The sequence below is a fragment of the Erythrolamprus reginae genome, chromosome 11 (assembly GCF_031021105.1).
Source record: "Erythrolamprus reginae isolate rEryReg1 chromosome 11, rEryReg1.hap1, whole genome shotgun sequence".
NCBI lineage: Eukaryota > Metazoa > Chordata > Lepidosauria > Squamata > Dipsadidae > Erythrolamprus > Erythrolamprus reginae.
Genome location: NC_091960.1, coordinates 17,529,308 through 17,547,368, shown reverse-complemented (window position 1 = coordinate 17,547,368; position 18,061 = coordinate 17,529,308). Strand labels below are relative to the sequence as shown.

General features: G+C 42.9%; 1 protein-coding gene across 2 annotated transcripts; it reads right to left on the bottom strand.

Annotated features, from left to right (window-relative positions):
• Nucleotides 1-1,612: 1,612 nt before the first annotated feature.
• On the bottom strand, nt 1,613-17,857 carry LOC139173895 (tRNA selenocysteine 1-associated protein 1). Of its 2 annotated transcripts, none has more exons than XM_070763780.1 (9): nt 17,663-17,857; nt 14,283-14,380; nt 13,172-13,271; nt 12,371-12,423; nt 8,362-8,493; nt 7,840-7,959; nt 6,614-6,776; nt 6,444-6,477; nt 1,613-3,398 (listed from the first exon to the last, which is right to left on the bottom strand). In XM_070763780.1, exons 1-9 carry the CDS (start codon nt 17,687-17,689, stop codon nt 3,265-3,267), a joined length of 861 nt encoding a protein of 286 aa, XP_070619881.1. In that variant the 5' UTR covers nt 17,690-17,857; the 3' UTR covers nt 1,613-3,264. The 2 variants fall into 2 exon arrangements, with proteins under 2 accessions (XP_070619881.1, XP_070619880.1); XM_070763779.1 differs by having other exon boundaries at nt 1,613-3,416; nt 17,663-17,827.
• Nucleotides 17,858-18,061: the final 204 nt, after the last annotated feature.

Below are 18,061 nucleotides of genomic sequence, written 5' to 3'. Positions count from 1 at the left end.
TGAGATCATCCAAGGGCATGGGGTGAGGTATCATTAATATGCCGATGATACCCAGTTATACATCTCCACCCCATGTCCAGTCAACGAAGCAGTGGAAGTGATGTGCTGGTGCCTGGAGGCTGTTGTGGCCTGGATGGGTGTCAACAAACTCAAATTCAACCCAGACAAGACGGAGTGGCTGTGGGTCTTGTCTCCCAAGGACAATTACATCTGTCCGTCCATTACCTTGGGGGGGGGGGGTAACTACTGACCCCCTCAGAGAGGGTTGGCAACTTGGGCGTCCTCCTCGATCCACAGCTGACATTGGAACATCATCTTTCGGCTGTGGCGAGGAGGGCGTTTGCCCAGGTTCGCCTGGTGCACCAGTTGCGGCCCTATTTGGACAGGGAGTCAGTGCTCACAGTCGCTCCTGCCCTCATTACCTCGAGGTTCGATTACTGCAACGCTCTCTACATGGGGCTACCTTTGAAAAGTGTTCGGAAACTTCAGATCGTGCAGAACGCAGCCGCGAGAGCCATCGTGGGGCTTCCAAGATTCGCCCACGTTTCTTCAACACTCTGTGGTTTGCATTGGCTGCCGGTCAGTTTCCAGTCACAATTAAAAGTGTTTGTCATGACCTTTAAAGTCCTACATGGCATTGGACCAGAGTACCTCCGAAACCGCCTGCTACCGCACAAATCCCAGCAACCGATAAGGTCCCACAGTTGGCCTTCTCTGGGTCCCGTCGACTAAACAATGTCATTTGATGGGCCCCAGGGGAAGAGCCTTCTCTGTGGCGGCCCCGGCCCTCTGGAACCAACTCCCCCCGGAGATTAGAACTGCCCGCACCCTCCCTGTCTTTCATAAACTATTCAAAACTCACTTATACCACCAGGCATGGGGGTGTTGACACACCTTTCCCGCAGGCTTTTTTATACTTTGTTTTATGTTTGGTATGAATGTGCTGGTTGGTTTTTTAAATGATAGGATTTTATATGTTTTTTAATATTAGATTTGTTCCACTGCTATATTGTTTTTATTACTGTTGTGAGCCGCCCCAAGTCTTTGGAGAGGGGCAGCATACAAATCAAATCAAATCAAATCAAATCAATCAATCAATAAAGATTGGTCTGTAATATTAAACTCCCTTATGTCTAACCAGATAAAATATTAAATATTATGTTGCCTAAAGTTGCCATTTTGTGTTCATAAAAACCAAAGTGCAAACAATATGCAGACTTAAAAAAAAAAAACACCCAACTTTTTCCATGTTCATCCCATAGTCTTTGTATCTAGAGGTGAATCTAGAGGTGAATCAAATCTCAAGTGTTCTGCCTGTGGATCACATGTTTGAGAACTATAACCTATCCATATATCAGTGAAATCCAGGGTATGTACTCTGATTTTCAGATACATTACCTGATGGGGGAGAAATCATACAATTCAATATGTTTACTTGGTTATTCCATTTCACAGGTATACAATTTTTTACAGGTTATTCTTACCCGGTAAGACTTGCATAAATTTCTCTTCATTTTTTAAATTGGAAATAAGCCCTGCTACAAATGCACCCTTTTTCCTTTCCCTGCAGAAATTTAACCAGGTGGACAGCCATTGGAGACGTTAACACCCATTTGCTTTTAGCAATTCTCCTTTAATCATCACTACAATAAACGCAGTGTAGTTGTGGGAATCGTCCTATTAACAATACAACTTTTACAGCAATAAGCAAGACATCTCAGGCTGACATGGCCTCTAGTCCTACTTAGAGGCACTAAAAATGCCAGTTTATAAAACTGACCCAGCATTGCTCAAAGCTTCAAAATCTCCAGCCTCCTCTGCAACTTATAACAGAGGTAAAATAAAGGACACAGTATCTGTGTATTCAAAACTGAGGGAAACAACTTCTATTCTTTGAATGCAAGATTATTTATTTATTCATTATAGTTGCGTATCTCAATCCAATTCACCAGTAGCCAGACACTAGGAACTTGTCAATAATTACTGCATTTAACTCATTATCTTCATATTCAGACTTCCTTCAAACTCCACAGCTCATATGTGAAATACTGGATCTCATTTGAGGGAGAATTATATTTCTCTTTTCTTTTTCTACTGTTACTAGCAGAGTTTTGAAGTTAGAAAACACTGCTGCATCCTTTCAGTGGCTCCAAATAAAGGTATTATCCAGCTACGGAGTATATAATTAAAATTCCTCTGATCACCTTAGATCAGTGATGGCGAACCTTTTTTTCCTTGGGTGCCAAAAGGGAGCATGCGCACATGATAGCATGTGCATGCGTGCTCACACCCACAATGCGATGCTTTTTCTGGAGAAAAACAGGCCCAACAGGTTTAACAGAAATTTGGAAACAAACTTCTGGTTGAGCCATTGAGCTGTTTTTCACCCTCCCCAGGCTTTAGGAAAGCCTCTTGAAGCCTAGGGAGGGTGAAAACGGCCTCCCTCTGCCCTCTGGAATGCTGAAAATCAGTTGGTCAGCATGCATATGTGTGCTGGAGCTGACATAGGGCAACATTTCACATGCTCTCAGATATGGCTCCACGTGCCACCTGTGGCCCCCATGCCATAGGTCTGCCATCACTGCCTTAGACTCTTCAATGTGAAAACAGAATATCTGGTTGTTTTAACAGATGTTGCCTCTCTACCCGCTTCAAAATGTAGAATTTGTATCCCTTTCAGAAACTGCGAAAAGTTTGTCCAAGTTATTCCGCCTACTCAAAGGTTTTTTCTCCTCCAAGTGCGCTTTTGCTTCAAGATAATTTCTACAGAGATTTATTTCAACAAAGCAAAAGAATGGGCTCATGGAGCTGTTCCACGGACCTGCTTCTGACTCCTGATCCCACTTACCCTATGGAGAACACCAGAGATACCGCACTTCTTTTTTTTTCAATTGTAGTTGGAGTTAAGATTTCCCACCTTTTATTTAGTTCATAAATTAGAACTTCTTGGCTAGGATAAATACGTCTTGCCTTAGGATCAATAGGGGGGTGAATGGGGGGCGGGGGGTGGGAGGAGAAGAAATGAAACTAAGTCCCCAAGTTCTAATTTCGTCTCAAATAAAAGTGACCACCATCCTCCTCAGCTACGGTCTGCTGCTCCACGAGTCCAGGAAGAACCCAAAGCTGCCCTTTGCATCCTTGAGTTGAGAATCTGGTGGAGATATAGGGACGAGTCCGTTTGCAGCTGCAACTTCCATGCGCTTTGGCAGGAATCCACGGCCCACAGGCACACGGCTCGGAGGGAGCATCTCAGCAACACGTCCATTAAGCAGCTTGGAGCTCTGAAGAAACACTGTCCAAAGGCTGCCAATGGCATTCTATCAAGGCATCGTAGAGTTCTTCGCTCTGCTCCATAAACTGCTTGTTGGCTTCACTCACATCTGTATGGGGCATCGGATCTGCCAACGGAAGGAAGCCTACATGAGTGAATTTCGGAAGACATTTGTGTGAGTGCTGAAATGCAGAGTTCTTCATGGTTTGGACCATTTTATCTTGATTTACATATGCTCCAATATCAATCCAATAACATTTAAATATGTTAAAGGGTTGAAAAAAGTTCAGGAGGAAAATGTTTTTAGTAGGAAAGTGAACACAAGAACAAGGGGACACAATCTGAGGTTAGTTGGGGGAAAGATCAGAAGCAACGTGAGAAAATATTATTTTACTGAAAGAGTAGTAGATGCTTGGAACAAACTTCCAGCAGACGTGGTTGGTAAATCCACAGTAACTGAATTTATATGCCTGGGATAAACATACAGTATATCCATCTTAAAATAAAATACAGGAAATAGTAAAAGGGCAGACTAGATGGACCATGAGGTCTTTTTCTGCTGTCAATCTTCTGTTTCTATGTTTCTGATCGGAATTTTTCCTACACAGGCAACCTCTTTGAACAATTAAACCAGAACCCCAAACGTTGGTTCAATGTTTTTTCCAAGCTTATGTAAATCAACATACAAAGGTCCAAACCACTGGATGAAATAAAAAATGGAGGGTTAAGAAAGATTTCACTTAAACAAAGGGATTCTTTGTATAAATAAAATGCCTGATCATACAGCAACTAGTGAAATAAAGATAACAGTGGTCAAAAGTGGGCAGTTTTCCATGCATTCATCTCAAGCACTTTAACTTACAAAATGATGGAGAGCTTTTTAATCCATTTGAGAGAGAATAAAAATCTATAAAACTGTTTCTCAAACTTTTGGAGTACAGTGGTACCTCATGATACGAACCCCTCGTGATACGAACACTTCGAGATACGAACCCGGGGTTCAGAAAATTTTGGCTTCTTCTTACGAACTTTTTTCACCTTACAAACCCACTGCAGATCGCAAAATGGCGCTCCGCTGGGCGCCGCCGCCTGGCTGTCACCTTTTAAAACAGCCGGAGGGCTTCTCGGCGTTCTCCCGAACCCAAACCCGAACTTTTCGGGTTCGGGTGGCCGCCGAGAAGCGCTGCCGCCCGCCTGTCACCTTCTTAAACAGCAGGGGGGCTTCTCGGCGTTCTCCCAATCCCAAACCCAGCAGTTTGGGTTTGGGTTCCGGAGGCCGTCAAAAAGCACCTGGCTGTTTCAGAAGGTTACAGCTGGGCAGCGGTTCTCGGCAGAGCGCCGTTTTTGCGATCAGCGGCAGCATTTTCGACCGATCTGGAGGCTGGAAAGGAGGTGGGGAATCCCAATGGGGAATTCCATGGGTGGAGCTTTGACGTCACGAAGACATCCTTCCTGGAGGCCACGTTTCAGCCGACCAGGAAGGACGTCTTCGTGACGTCAAAACTCCGCCCATGGAATTCCCCATTGGGATTCCCCACCTCCTTTCCAGCCTCCAGATCGGCCGAAAACGCCATCGCCGATCGCAAAAACGGCGCTCCGCCGAGCGGCACCGCCTGGCTGCAACCTTCTGAAACAGCCGGGCACTTCTCGGCGGCCTCCGGAACCCGAACCCGAACTTTTGGGTTCGGGAGAACGCCGAGAAGCCCCCCTGCTGTTTAAGAAGGTGACAGGCGGGCGGCGGTGCTTCTCGGTGGCCTCCCGAACCCGAACCCCAAAAGTTCGGGTTCAGATTCGGGAAAACGCCAAGAAGCTCCCCGGCTGTTTTAAAAGGTGACAGCCAGGCGGCGGCGCCCAGCGGAGTGCCATTTTGGGATTTCCCCCCCCGTTGCACGCATTAATCGCTTTTACATTGTTTCCAATGGGAAACATTGTTTCGTGTTACGAACCTTTCGCCTTACGAACCTCCTTCTGGAACCAATTGGATTCGTAAGACGAGGTAGTCTTAAGGAGAGTTACCTACATATAGCAATAGCATTTCAACTTATATGCCGCTTCACAATGCTTTACATTCCTCCCTAAACGGTTTACAAATCAGCTTATTTTCCCCAAGAATCTGCGTCCTCGTTTTCCTGAACCCTTTAACATATTTAAATGTTTCGAAAAGGGGAGACATGATCAAAACATTTAAATATATTAAAGGGTTAAATAAGGTCCAGGAGGGAAGTGTTTTTAATAGGAAAGTGAACACAAGAACAAGGGGACACAATCTGAAGTTAGTTGGGGGAAAGGTCAAAAGCAACGTGAGAAAATATTATTTTACTGAAAGAGTAGTAGATCCTTGAAACAAATTTCCAGCAAACGTGGTTGGTAAATCCACAGTAACTGAATTTAAACATGCCTGGGATAAACATATATCCATCCTAAGATAAAATACAGAAAATAGTATAAGGGCAGACTAGATGGACCATGAGGTCTTTTTCTGCCGTCAGACTTCTATGTTCTATGTTTCTATGAAGGATGGAAGGCTGAGTCAACCATGAGCGGTTCAGGATCGAACTCCTGGCAGCAGGCAGAGTTAACTTGCAATACTGCATTCTAATCACTCTCTTACCATGCAGGGATGTCATAGCATATCAAAAACACGCTTTTGACCAAATTAAATGTACACTGGGATTTTCTTCCCACTACAAGCTCTATATTTGTGAATGCAAATACTTACTAGGATTAACAAATTTATTTATTAATTTATTAATTAATTTATTAATTAATTTATTAATTAATTTATTAGATTTGTATGCTGCCCCTCTCTGTACACTCTGTAGACATTTAATTGTATGGCCTCTGCATGCCCCATTTTTGAGCCTTTTTGAGGGGCTTTTTTCAGCCCGTTTTTGAGTCTTTTTTTGACACCCCCCTGTTTGAAAAAACAGAGACCAAAAAGAGACTGGCAAGAAAAAGCCTCAAAAACGGGCTGAAAGAAGCTTTAAAAACAGGCTGAAAAAAGCCCCCCCCCCCCCTAAAAAAACCCCAAGCAGAAAAAAGGCTGGAAAAGGCCCAGAAAAAGGCCTGAAAATGGGATGTGCAGAGGTCAAGAGCTTTTTAGTTGTTGTTTTCCTCTTCTAAATTTAGGTGTCTTATAGACCTAAAAATATGGTACAATAAGCAAACTTACCTTCCAATGCATCTTCACCCACTTCTTCAGATGCCTGCAATAGTGAGAATTACAAATGATAAAGGAATCAAAACTTGTTTATTTAGAAGCATTTAACACAAAGCTTTACAGGACTTACATAGCGTAAGGACTGCACAGTTCTGATAACGCCTAGAAATCTTTACTCTCACCTGCATGGTGTTCTGTGTGTAGCCATATTGTGGGTAGCTGTAGCTGTAACTGCCTGTGTTTTGATCATATCCCCAATGGGCATAGTAGTTCTGATACTGTTGGTAGTACTGGTTATAGTTATAATTATACATCTGATTGTACTCCACCATCTTCAGCCGATTACTTGGGAAAGAAACAAGGGTGGGGGATGAAGACAGAGTCAATGACAAGAATTCTGTAACATTTCTGAACAAAATTTAATTTATGACAAAAATCCTAAAATTATATGAATTTCATTCCAAGGCCATCAGCTATATATACTATTAAAAGTCTCTGTATTTGTAACCTTCAATCTCAAGGCAAATGATTTTTGAATCAAGGGATCTCAAATGGTCTGACATAAAGTTTGTATCCAAAATCCAGGATTCATGACTCCAAAGCAAATGAAATTTCAAGGATTTTCAGACCAGTTGTGTTGGTAAAGTTGTGCTCCTTACCAGCTTCTCACAAGCAAAATCAATGGGAAAGCTGGTAGGAAATATGAACTTACTCCCACTGCTTTTTTTGTCCACTTCTGGTTGTTTTGATTGTATGTTTACATAGGGAAATATTACTGAAACAATGACCCACGCAGGTTGTCCAGTAAATCATAACTGTATTCTGCTGAGTGGTATTTGTGGCTGTTTTATTCACTGCATCCCATTATCTTGGGAATAGGGAAGCTACGGCATTTCACATGGGCTGAATTATAGCTCACAGCATCTTCAGCATTAGAACAAGTTGGCTGGCATTGCTTGGGAGTTTGGTAACACCTGGAGGCCCACAAGTTACCCGAATTCATTCATTCATTCATTCATTCATTCATTCATTCATTCATTCATTCATTCATTCATTCATTCAATTTTTATGCTGCCCTTCTCCTTAGACTCAGGGCGACTTACAACATGTTAGCAATAGCAGTTTTTAACAGAGCCAGCCTATTGCCCCCACAATCCGGGTCCTCATTTTACCCACCTCGGAAGGATGGAAGGCTGAGTCAACCTTGAGCCGGTGATGAGATTTATACTAAGTCAAACTTATAGGGTGGATCCCTAAGTAATCCATTCTTAAATTAATGTACTTATCTGAATCCTTTTAGACCACCTCTTAGAAAGTATTCATGGCTTTCAACATAAGGGCACAATCCCAGTGCATGACCCAAACAAGCGGAACTGCGGAATTAAACATACCTTCCATCTATACTTACGCTTTTGGTATGGCAACGCTCAAGCGTATCGGCTTAGAACTAAGGCCGACAGCCCCCTGGCACTCTACCAGTGCTCTCTTCTGCTCCAGTTCATCTGAGAAATTCACAAAACCATAGCCTCTGTAAAAACACAGAATAAGCAACAGGAAGGTAAAATAAGAGGTCACCTTGCACAATATCTATGGAGATTCTCAATCATGCAGGTCATGGCAAGCTTGCACCTTCTAAGAAGCTATAACAGAACTTTCTGAAGTCCTGTTGACTTGTTTGCCGTCTCATTTTACTGAAACATTCCTTAAAAAAAATCGTGGTGCATAATTTGGTAGGCTTAACTCACTAAGAGTATAAAAGGGAATATTCGCTCCCATGAGGATAGGAAGCAAGGTCCCCAGAGATCTTCAAAACATGTTTTCAACTTATACTTGATGTAACAGAAGGAGCATCCTTCACTCAAGGACAGCTTTCCTTCATCCATTGCAAAACAGGAGCAAATAAAGCAAGGCACATTTTGGAAAAACTTACTTGGAAACGCCCATCTGATCCACGACCACTTTTCCACCCCGACATGATGGGTATACTTTTACAAAAAATTCATATATCATCCCGTCATCTACATCAGGGGAAAGATCCCCAACAAACAAGGAATATTCTGGGCTGTGGGGAAAAATAGAGAAAGAATGGGAATTGTCCATAGGCAGCTGTCAACAAAACTCAAAATTAGCATCTGTGAATTATTTTAGATGATCAGCTAGGAATGTTCAAATAGTGTGTGCGTGTGTCTGTACACGTGTGTGCAATGGGCTGTACTGAATTAAAACCCAGTGGTAGCAATTTTGCGGAATGATTGCAGAGCTTTGATATATCCCAGCCAATGTTCACTCTAAGGTGTGGGGCCCCGCGCCCAAAAACTAACCCCGCGCACACTTTTCCAAGGCCGAGGCGGGCATTGATGTTGGGGGTGGGGAGTGACGAAGATTTTTCATTTTGAATGTCGGGTGTTTGTGTGCGCGCGTTCCTCATCCCCCTGTCAGCCCGCCACAAGGCAGGGGCGGGGAGACCACAACTGAGAGGCTCGGCACCGGCCCATCCGCAGCAGGCGGGGGCGGCCACGGCTCCCTTTACTTCTTCCACCACCTATGTCTATCGCCGGCGGCCATTGCCAGCAGTAGACATAGACGGTGGGAGAAAGAAAGAGGCACGGCCGTCCCCGCCCCCCCAGTACCTCCGGCCCCCTCGCGCCCCTGACATCTCGCCGCTGTCCCCCACCCACTCTATCCGCCCCTCTCTCTGGCTTTCTCCTCCTTCGCCTCCAGCCTTGGGGTGCGGCTCCTCCCACGGCGGTGGCTGCAGTGGCGGTGGTGGCTGCGGCTTCTCCTCCTCCTCATCCGCGCTCCCAGCCAGGGGCTGCGAGAAGGTTTTCTCCGGTGCTTCAGGAATGCCTGCCCCGCCCCTCTCGCAGCCCCTTTGCTGGGAGCGCTTTCGTCCCGGGCTGTCAGCGAGGGGGGCAGGAGAGGAGGGGCAGGCGTTCCTGAAGCGCTCGGAGAAGGTGCTCTCGTAGCCCCCTCACAGACAGAGAGAGAGAGAGAGAGAGCAACAGACAGAGCGAGATAGAAAGAGAGATGGAGAGAGAAAGTAAGTGAGAAAAAGAGAGAGAGAAAGAGGGGGGGAGAGAAAGAGAGAGAAAGAGACAGCAAGAGAGAGAGAGAAAGAGAGAGAGAAGAGGAAGGGAGAGAGAGACAGACAGAGAGGAAGAAAGCAAGAGAGAGAGAGTGAGAGAGAAAAAGAAAGCAAGAGAGAGGGAGAGAGAAATGATAGAAAAAAGGGGAGAAAAATGAGAAAATGATTGAGGCAGAGAATGATAGGAAAGAGAGAGAAACAGAGAGAGAAGTGACTCTTGATTGAAAGAATATGGTAAAAGCACTTAAATAATAACAGAGAAAAAAAACCGCAGCCCTCACCTGTTTTTGGAAATGGTTGAAGAGTTCACACACACACAAGGGGGGAGGAGACGGGGATGGAAAAAGAGAAGTGAGAGGGGGAAGGAATGAGAGAAAAAGGGAGGGAGAAATGAGAAACAAATGAGATAGAAAAGGGGGAGAGACAGGAGAGGTACCTAGAAATGAGAACAGTGGTAGAAATTTGAGGAGGGATGATTGATTATTAAATATGGATTGACTATGGAATATTGGTAAAAGATATATTTAGGTGTTGTTTAATATTAGGATGTATTAATTTTAAAAATTGGATTAGAATTTTAGAACTATATAGAATTACATAGGTAAAATTAATGAAAGATACATATGATAAATAAGGGGTTTATGATATGTACTGTATGGTTTTATGAGTTTGCATTATGAATTTAAAATATACTTGGAAATGTAGAAGATTCATGAAAGTTTATAATAGTAAATGCTAAGTGCCTGAAAATTAATTGAGCTTGGAAATATTGAATGAAATTATAGAAAAGTATAATGTATGGAAATATATTAATTGATGCATTGGTGTTCAGGTAGATTTTCATAGTATTACTAGATTATTATAATACTATGATAAATATTTAAGAAATGGAGATTTTAAAGCATGGATTTATTAATAGTTGTGTTTTTGGTTTTGCTGGTTGTTTTAGTTTTAATAGTAATAGATTTAGGTTTTGTTTTATTATTAATTTCTTTTAATAAAAAAGAAGATATTTTTTTCTATTTGTTTGTTTGTTTATTTATATATACATACTTCTATGGCGCCCAGTCCCGAAGGGACTGCTGCTCAGACACTATACTTTTCCGCCCACACCGAAAAAAAATTAGAGGGAACATTGATCCCAGCCAAAAAATGGCAGCTGTGAGGTATATAACCAGTCAAAAGACTGTGAAAGCTTTAATATTCAAACATATTTAATACCACACTATCTAGGTTTGTTATAGCCACATCCCTTCAAAACCTGAGACATTCTTGGAAGTAAAGGTGATGTTGAAGCCAGTCTGTTTTGCTTTGCTGGAGGTTATTAGTTCCTACCATCCTTGTTTAAACAAAATTTTATCTGGTAAGCCCAGAGTTACTGTGTTTATTTATAAAGGGAAGATTAAAAAAAAAGAATTAAAACCTATTTCACGTCTTGTGCCATAATTTTACACTTTAAAAACACAGTGGGAGGCGTTGTCTCCTTCTTTTTCCCCCCCCAAGAAAACCAATGACAGTTGTAACCTTTCATTGTGTTCAGTCTAAGCAAAACCTTTATGTCAGTATTTTGCAACCTCAACAAATTTAACACGTGTGGATTTTAATTTCCAGAATTCCCCAGCTAGCGCTTTGCTTGCTGAAGAATTTTTAAAAGTTGCAGACATCAAGAAATATGTCTTTAAAACAACTGTTTAATTTCATTTTACATTCTCCTATCTCTTGATAACTCCAAATACCTATTCAGAAATATATATAAGGGGAAAGGGCTGCATTTACTTAGACGCTTAGATGAAAAATATGCTGAAAAGTTATTTTTAAGACAAATACTTATCCCAAACAAATGAATACCTTTATTTTTAAATGTAAGTGTAAGTTGGAACTGTCCCCATCAGGTACCAAGCAATACCATCTGCTCTCCTGTGATAAGCAGAACTCCAGCCATCATTGATATGCCATGTGTTCCTACCTTATAGAAAGTTTCACTATGTCCTCTATCTTAGTTAACCTCTGAACATTAAATAATAGTTTTAGTAACAAGATGTGGAAGCTATCTTCATGTTCCTGAGCATTCCACCGAATAACAGTCATTAACAATACCACAAGAAACAATGAGCAGGGCTCCAAATGCTTTTACAGTTAATAGAAACAGCCTCAAAGTTTATTTCTGTTTCTACCATCCCATCCCCACCCAAATACAGGGTATAACTTCTTAACCTTAGCAACTTTAATATCTGTGGACTTCAACTCCCAGAATTCTCCAGTCGGCATTTTCCCCACTTAGGAAAATCCATTCAGTTTCCTAGAGAAATGAAATGCCTTTGGCATAGCATTGCTTTTCAATGGACTAAAACATGTATAAACTAAGGGGCCCCATTCTTTGGAATTCAGGCTGTTGGTGCCATTGAAGCTTAAAAGTTTGCAGAGTGAAAGGTGCCACAATCCTGCCTTATCCAAGAAAGTGATTGCTGAGGCTATACGTTAATATTTGTATCCATAGTAACCACTGCATTGGATAATAGCAGACTTAGCAATATGAGCTGGAAAAAAACATGTTGCAGAACTGCCAGGGAATTTTCATCCACTACAGGGGTAGGTGAAGTTGGCTCTTTTATGACTTGTGGACTTCAACTCCCAGAATTCCTGAGCCAATCATGCTAGCTCATACTAATGAAGTACACATGTCATAGAAGAGCCAACTTGCCAACCCCTGCACTAGCACAATGCCGCTGCATGGGGCACTTGTATAAGGATTACCCTTCAGGATTGTCTTAGGGAAAAATAAGCTGAACATCACAATGGTGCCCACATAAAAAGATAAGAACTGTGGAAATGCTTCTCTTAGAATTTAGCTTACCTGTTATCAGGTTGCTTCCCATATGTGGCATAGTTTAATTTAAAGCGCTTTGTCTGAAATACAAAGTAAAGATGCAAACACATATTTTAAACATGACGGTTCAAGGGAAAAAACAATTATAGAGGTTTTTAAAAGTAACGGAGTTTTGCTAAATTATTATTATTATTATTATTATTATTATTATTATTATTATTAATGGTGATTTGGGTTTAGCTCTTTCTGTTCTTATTGTAAGTGGAACAGAAAGCTCCCATAAATGGCATACTGAATTTTTTTTGTACAGACTGAAACACGTTAGCTGGGATAAGCGCCTTCCCTTACTATTCTGATTATTTAGTGGACCCAACCACATAATATTATTTCTTGCAGGACAATTGCCGCACTAGAATCCAGGAGATTGCAAGTTCTAGTCTTGCCTTAGGCATAAAAACCTGCTAGGTGACTTTGAGCCAGAGTTCTAGCCCCACCTTAGGTATGAATGCGGGCTAAGTGATTTTTGGGCCACTTATCAGGAGACTCTTCATCCTGTTTAGGCATGAAAGCCACTTTGAGTTGACCAATACACATAAAAGGCAGCATAAAATATTTATTTATATCTTTCCTTTATAATTTTTATACATAATTCAAACAATTCAAGGCGGGGAAGATACCAAATACATCTTCCTCCCCGTATTTTCCCCACAAGGCAGATTGGACTGAGAATGATAGGATTTAGGAATCCCAACAGCATAAGTTGAATTTCTTCACAAGTATGTATGCTTAGGATTTCAGACTGGCCTTTCAGAAGAGCTTTTTACTTACAGGGGTGGCACCAGGAAGGGGTTTCCCGTTGATTTTATGTAAACATTTCTCTGCTGTGGCCAGATCAGCAAATTCTACAAAGCAATAGCCTGCTGGAATCCTGGAAGGAGAGAAATAGGTCATTCATTGCCTGCGTTTCTGCCTGTCAGTGAAAAATGTTGTGGAGAATAATGCTACCAATGTTTACTAGCCACAATAGCTATATATTACCTCCGGTGTCAAGGCAGTACGCCTCTCAAATCCCAGTTGCTGGAAAACACTAGCAGGAGGGCGCTATTGCTCTCATGTCCTGCTTATGAGTTTCCCAGAGGTATCCCCTTGGCCATTGTGGGAACAGAATGCTGGGCTAGATAGGCCTTTGGTCTGATCCAGCATAATTCTTCTTATGTTCTGCTTTACTGCAAAGTGAGAGATCAGGACTTGGCAATCATATCTCAAACAACGTGTCAAATTATGTTCTGCAACAGAGGCCATAGAGATGGCGACCAGGATAACAGCTTTTCCAGTAATGTCAACCTGTTTACAGAGTGATGTTCTCAAGACAAATTAAGGCGGCATTCATAAAGGTACCAGATTGAAATTACTGTACATGCACTTGAAAAGGAATCATTCACGGCCTGTCTTTTGATTGTTTTAACAAATTTTGGCAGAAAGGTTTTGGGGGGCGCTCCCATTCTTAGAAAGCATTAGGACAGGGAGCTACAGTCGATCAGTGAACAAAGACTGATCTAATAGATTGACTCTGCATAAGCATTGCATCTTGTCCCTGTGACAAACTAGATAGGGTTAATTAACAGGGGCTCACTTTATGAGATGCCCCGAAATCACAACATGACTTGTTTAATCTTAGCCTCATGTGGAGTAGGAACCATAACATACCATAGTTTAAGCATCGCGTAGCAGTTACAATATAGTGGCTTATTCAATAAAGCATGGTTAAACTGTGGGCTACTGGCACAAGTTAGGAATTAAAGCAGTATCCAAGTCACACAATCTGTAGAAAATAACCTCTCTTTCCCACCAAAATATGTACATCAATAGCCAATACATGAAAAACAATCTATTCTGAATATGCACATTAACAGCCAACAAATAAAAAACAAATCAATACCCTGTCAATCTATTCCGAATTATCTTCACACTCAGGACTAGTTGTCCCATAGTAGCAAAAGCTCTTGAAATGAAGTTCTCATCCATATAAGGTTCCAGCTAGAGAAAGAGAGAGGAGAAAAATAAGATAAGGGTACCATAATACAGCAACAATAAGAATTATATAATTACGTGCCATTTAAGAGATGCTGCTTGACTCTTCTTGCCTGCAGGAAATTGTCTAACAGGAATACACCTGTTATTAGAAAAAGCTTCTTGAAATGAAGCTGCTAACTCTCTGAAGGAAAGAGAAGCTGCAGTAGTTTTCTTATTTCCATGCTGTCAAACGTGGCTCCAAGCAAATCAAACCAAATGACAGAAAAGCCAAGAGATCTGCATGGCAGCCTACTTCCTTAAACAGGAAATCATTTCAATGATAGTTAAACCATTCACAACAGATTGTGTATTGTCTTCTTTAAAAAAAAATCTAAAAGGGAATCGTGTAGCCTGTCTCTGTTCCAACTCATTAGATATTATGAACCGCTACTGAAATTAAAACTTAGAACCTGTTATTGAATTAAAATCTTTCTTCCTTTGTTGATCCCTTTCCTTCCTTTTCGTTTTGCATCTCTATTTGAAATGGTACATTTCAGATACACGAAGTGTTACTCAAAATTTAAGAGCCACAGGTGGAGGAGACTAAGAATAGGATAGCACTGGATGCATTTGATGGAAACTGACAGATGGTAATTTTTATCAACGTGCAGATTTTCTAAGTGTTGTCCAGGAGTTTTTGATATGGCATCCAGCACCGATTGCATTGGGACCACCAGTAATCTATTATGACTATTTAAATTTATTATGGCAGAGAGCCAGATAGTGGTCAAGGTTATCAGGCTAGAAATCAGAAGGCAGGTTGGTGACCTTGGGCCACTCCCTTTCTCCCAGCCCCAGCAAGGAGGCAACAGCAAATCACTGCTGAAAAACCTTGAGAAGGAAATTGCAGGGACTCTAGTCCAGGCATTCACCGAGAGTCAACTGGCTGACTTGAAAACACACATAAATACATATCTCCGAACAAAACAGAGACTAACAAGAGTAGGGAGGGACCTTGCTCAAGTAGGAGACCCCATCTACCATTCCGGACAAGTGGCTGTCTTAAAAGCCCTTAGTAATATGCTATCTCTGTAAACCCCTAAATGCAGGGCTCTCCAACCTTGGGAGACTTTAAGACTTGTGGACTTTAGCTCTGGGAGTTGAAGTCCACAAGTCTTAAAGTCCCCCAAGGTTGGAGACCCCTGCTTTAAAAGAGGTTTGTAAAGCGGTATATAAGTCAAAGTGCTATTGCTATGCCCACCCACTCCCAAATCAAAAGCAATAACAAAGATCAGGACAAAGACAGCCGGACAAAGCAACCATGCCACTGGAAGCTATCCAAATTCCACCCTCTTACCCCCCTCCAGTCTGGGAGCAGAATTGGGGGGGGTCTTTAAGCCCCCCTCCCAGCAGAGGGGTGCTTTCCGGATTTTTTTTTGGGGGGGGGTGTTTCTAATTTCTTCTCCCCCCCCAAGAGGGGGGACCTCTGGCACTTCTTTTTTTAAAAGATTTATTTATTAGATTTTGCAAATTAAAGCAAAAATATACATCACAATCATGTTTTTACAGATCTTTACCCACCTATATACAATATATTTATTTTTATTCTAAAGAATGAAGTAGATAGATGGTTAAATATATTAGCTTACAGCTATATAGAGATATCAATAAGTAAGTATGTAAGTATTTATTGAGAGGAAAGTATAAAGATAAGCATGTGAGTGACTTGCTTTGTTTATCCAGCCATTTTTGTATGTCCTTATTCAGTATGTATGTATGTATGTATGTATGTATGTATGTATGTATGTATTATTTATTTATTAGATTTCTATGCTGCCCTTCTCGAGGTGACTCAGGGCGGCGTACAACATTATAAATGCAACAATACATATAAAGAAATCTAAATTTCTTTAAAAATAATTATATAAAATTACTAAAAATATTAGAAAAACCACATATACAGTCATGCACATTCATCCAATTCAATCATTCATAATATTTATTTATTTATTTATTTATTTATTGGATCTGTCCCCTCTCCGTGGACTCGGGGCGGCTAACAACAGTGACAAAAACAGAATGTAAAAATCCAATACTAAAACAGCTAAAAACCCTTGTTATAAAACCAATCATACGTACAAACATACCATGCATAAATTGTAGAAGCCTAGGGGGAAATATTATCTTAGTTCCCCCATGCCTGATGGCAGAGGTGGGTTTTGAGGAGCTTATGAAAGGCTATTCTAATCTCTGGGGGGAGTTGGTTCCAGAGGGCCGGGGCCGCCACAGAGAAGGCTCTTCCCCTGGGCCCTGCCAACTGACATTGTTTAGTTGACGGGACTCGGAGAAGGCCCACTCTGTGGGACCTAACTGGTCGCTGGGATTCATGCGGCGGAAGGCGGTCCCTGAGATAATCTGGCCCAGTGCCCCCTCCCAGCATATGTGGGGGGGGGGAGAGGAGACAATCTCATCACTCAGGGCCCCCCATGCCCAAACTTTGAAGACCTACGCTGGCAGAGGTGGGTCTTCAAAGTTTTACGAAAGCAGGGTGTCCAGAGGGAAAGCATTTTGAAATTTCCTGATATTTCCCTATAACCTGTGATCGGCTAAGCTGGGGAGAAATTGGTAGCAGAGGAAGGAAGTTGTTGCCACAGTTATGCTTATTTTTGCTTGACTCTGCCAGGCAGTGCGATTCAGGTGTTTTTTTTAAACATGATTTCCCCCAGACCTTTACACATTTTAATACAGTTTGCCCCCCCCCCAATTTATTCCAGGTTTTCACAAATTCCCTGACAATTCCCTGATATTTCCTGAATAGCTGATTTCCCTGATAATTCCCTGATTTCCAGGTTTGTTGGACACCCTGGAAAGACCAGGAGGGAGGGGGCGGTACGTATTTCCGGAGGGAGTGCGTTCCAGAGGGCTGGGGCCGCCACAGAGAAGGCTCTTTCTGTAGGTCCCGCCAGTGGACATTGCTTCACAGTAATGTATTTTATCTCTTTTTCTGTGCACTAGCACATGGTATGATACAGCCTTCTGGCACTTCATTACCGGGGAGGGCAGCGAGATCCACCTCCCCACAGGACCCCCGTCCTCCTCAGCTTCACCCCCCCCCCTTCCCTCAGAGGGTCTCCTCGCATATCCAAATCCCTCGACGGGCCTGCGCGGCCACCGGCACACCCTCGGCTCTCGCCCCGAGGAGAGAAGCCCGGGCAGCGACCATCCAGCCCACGAGGGGTCTCAAGTCAGCCGGGCGGGCTCAGGGCGCCGCGCCCCCAGACCCACCACCCGCCGCCTTCAACTCACGTCTCCCATCCACAGGCTGGCGGTCATGCTGCTTTCGCCGCCCTAGGCCGCGGGGCGGGCGACGGGGATAGCCTGCCCCGCTCAGCCCCGCCGCCGCCGCTCCCATGTACCCCGCCTCGCTTTCTCCCTCGGCGCGAGGTTTATGCCCCCCACCACCACCCGCGCGTCTTGGCGGGCGAGAGGCGGAAGAAGGCCGGAGCGGCGGCGGCAGGGCCACCCCCCACAGCGACCCCTGCCTTAGCGGAGGAGTCGCTGCAACGGCCCATTCTCCGGAGACTCGCCTCAGCTCTGAGCTCAAATGTTCTTGGCCGGCCTGAGGAACTCGATTGGGGGCTGTTAGACTAGACTAGACTAGACTAGACTAGACTAGACTAGAATAGAATAGAATAGAATAGAATA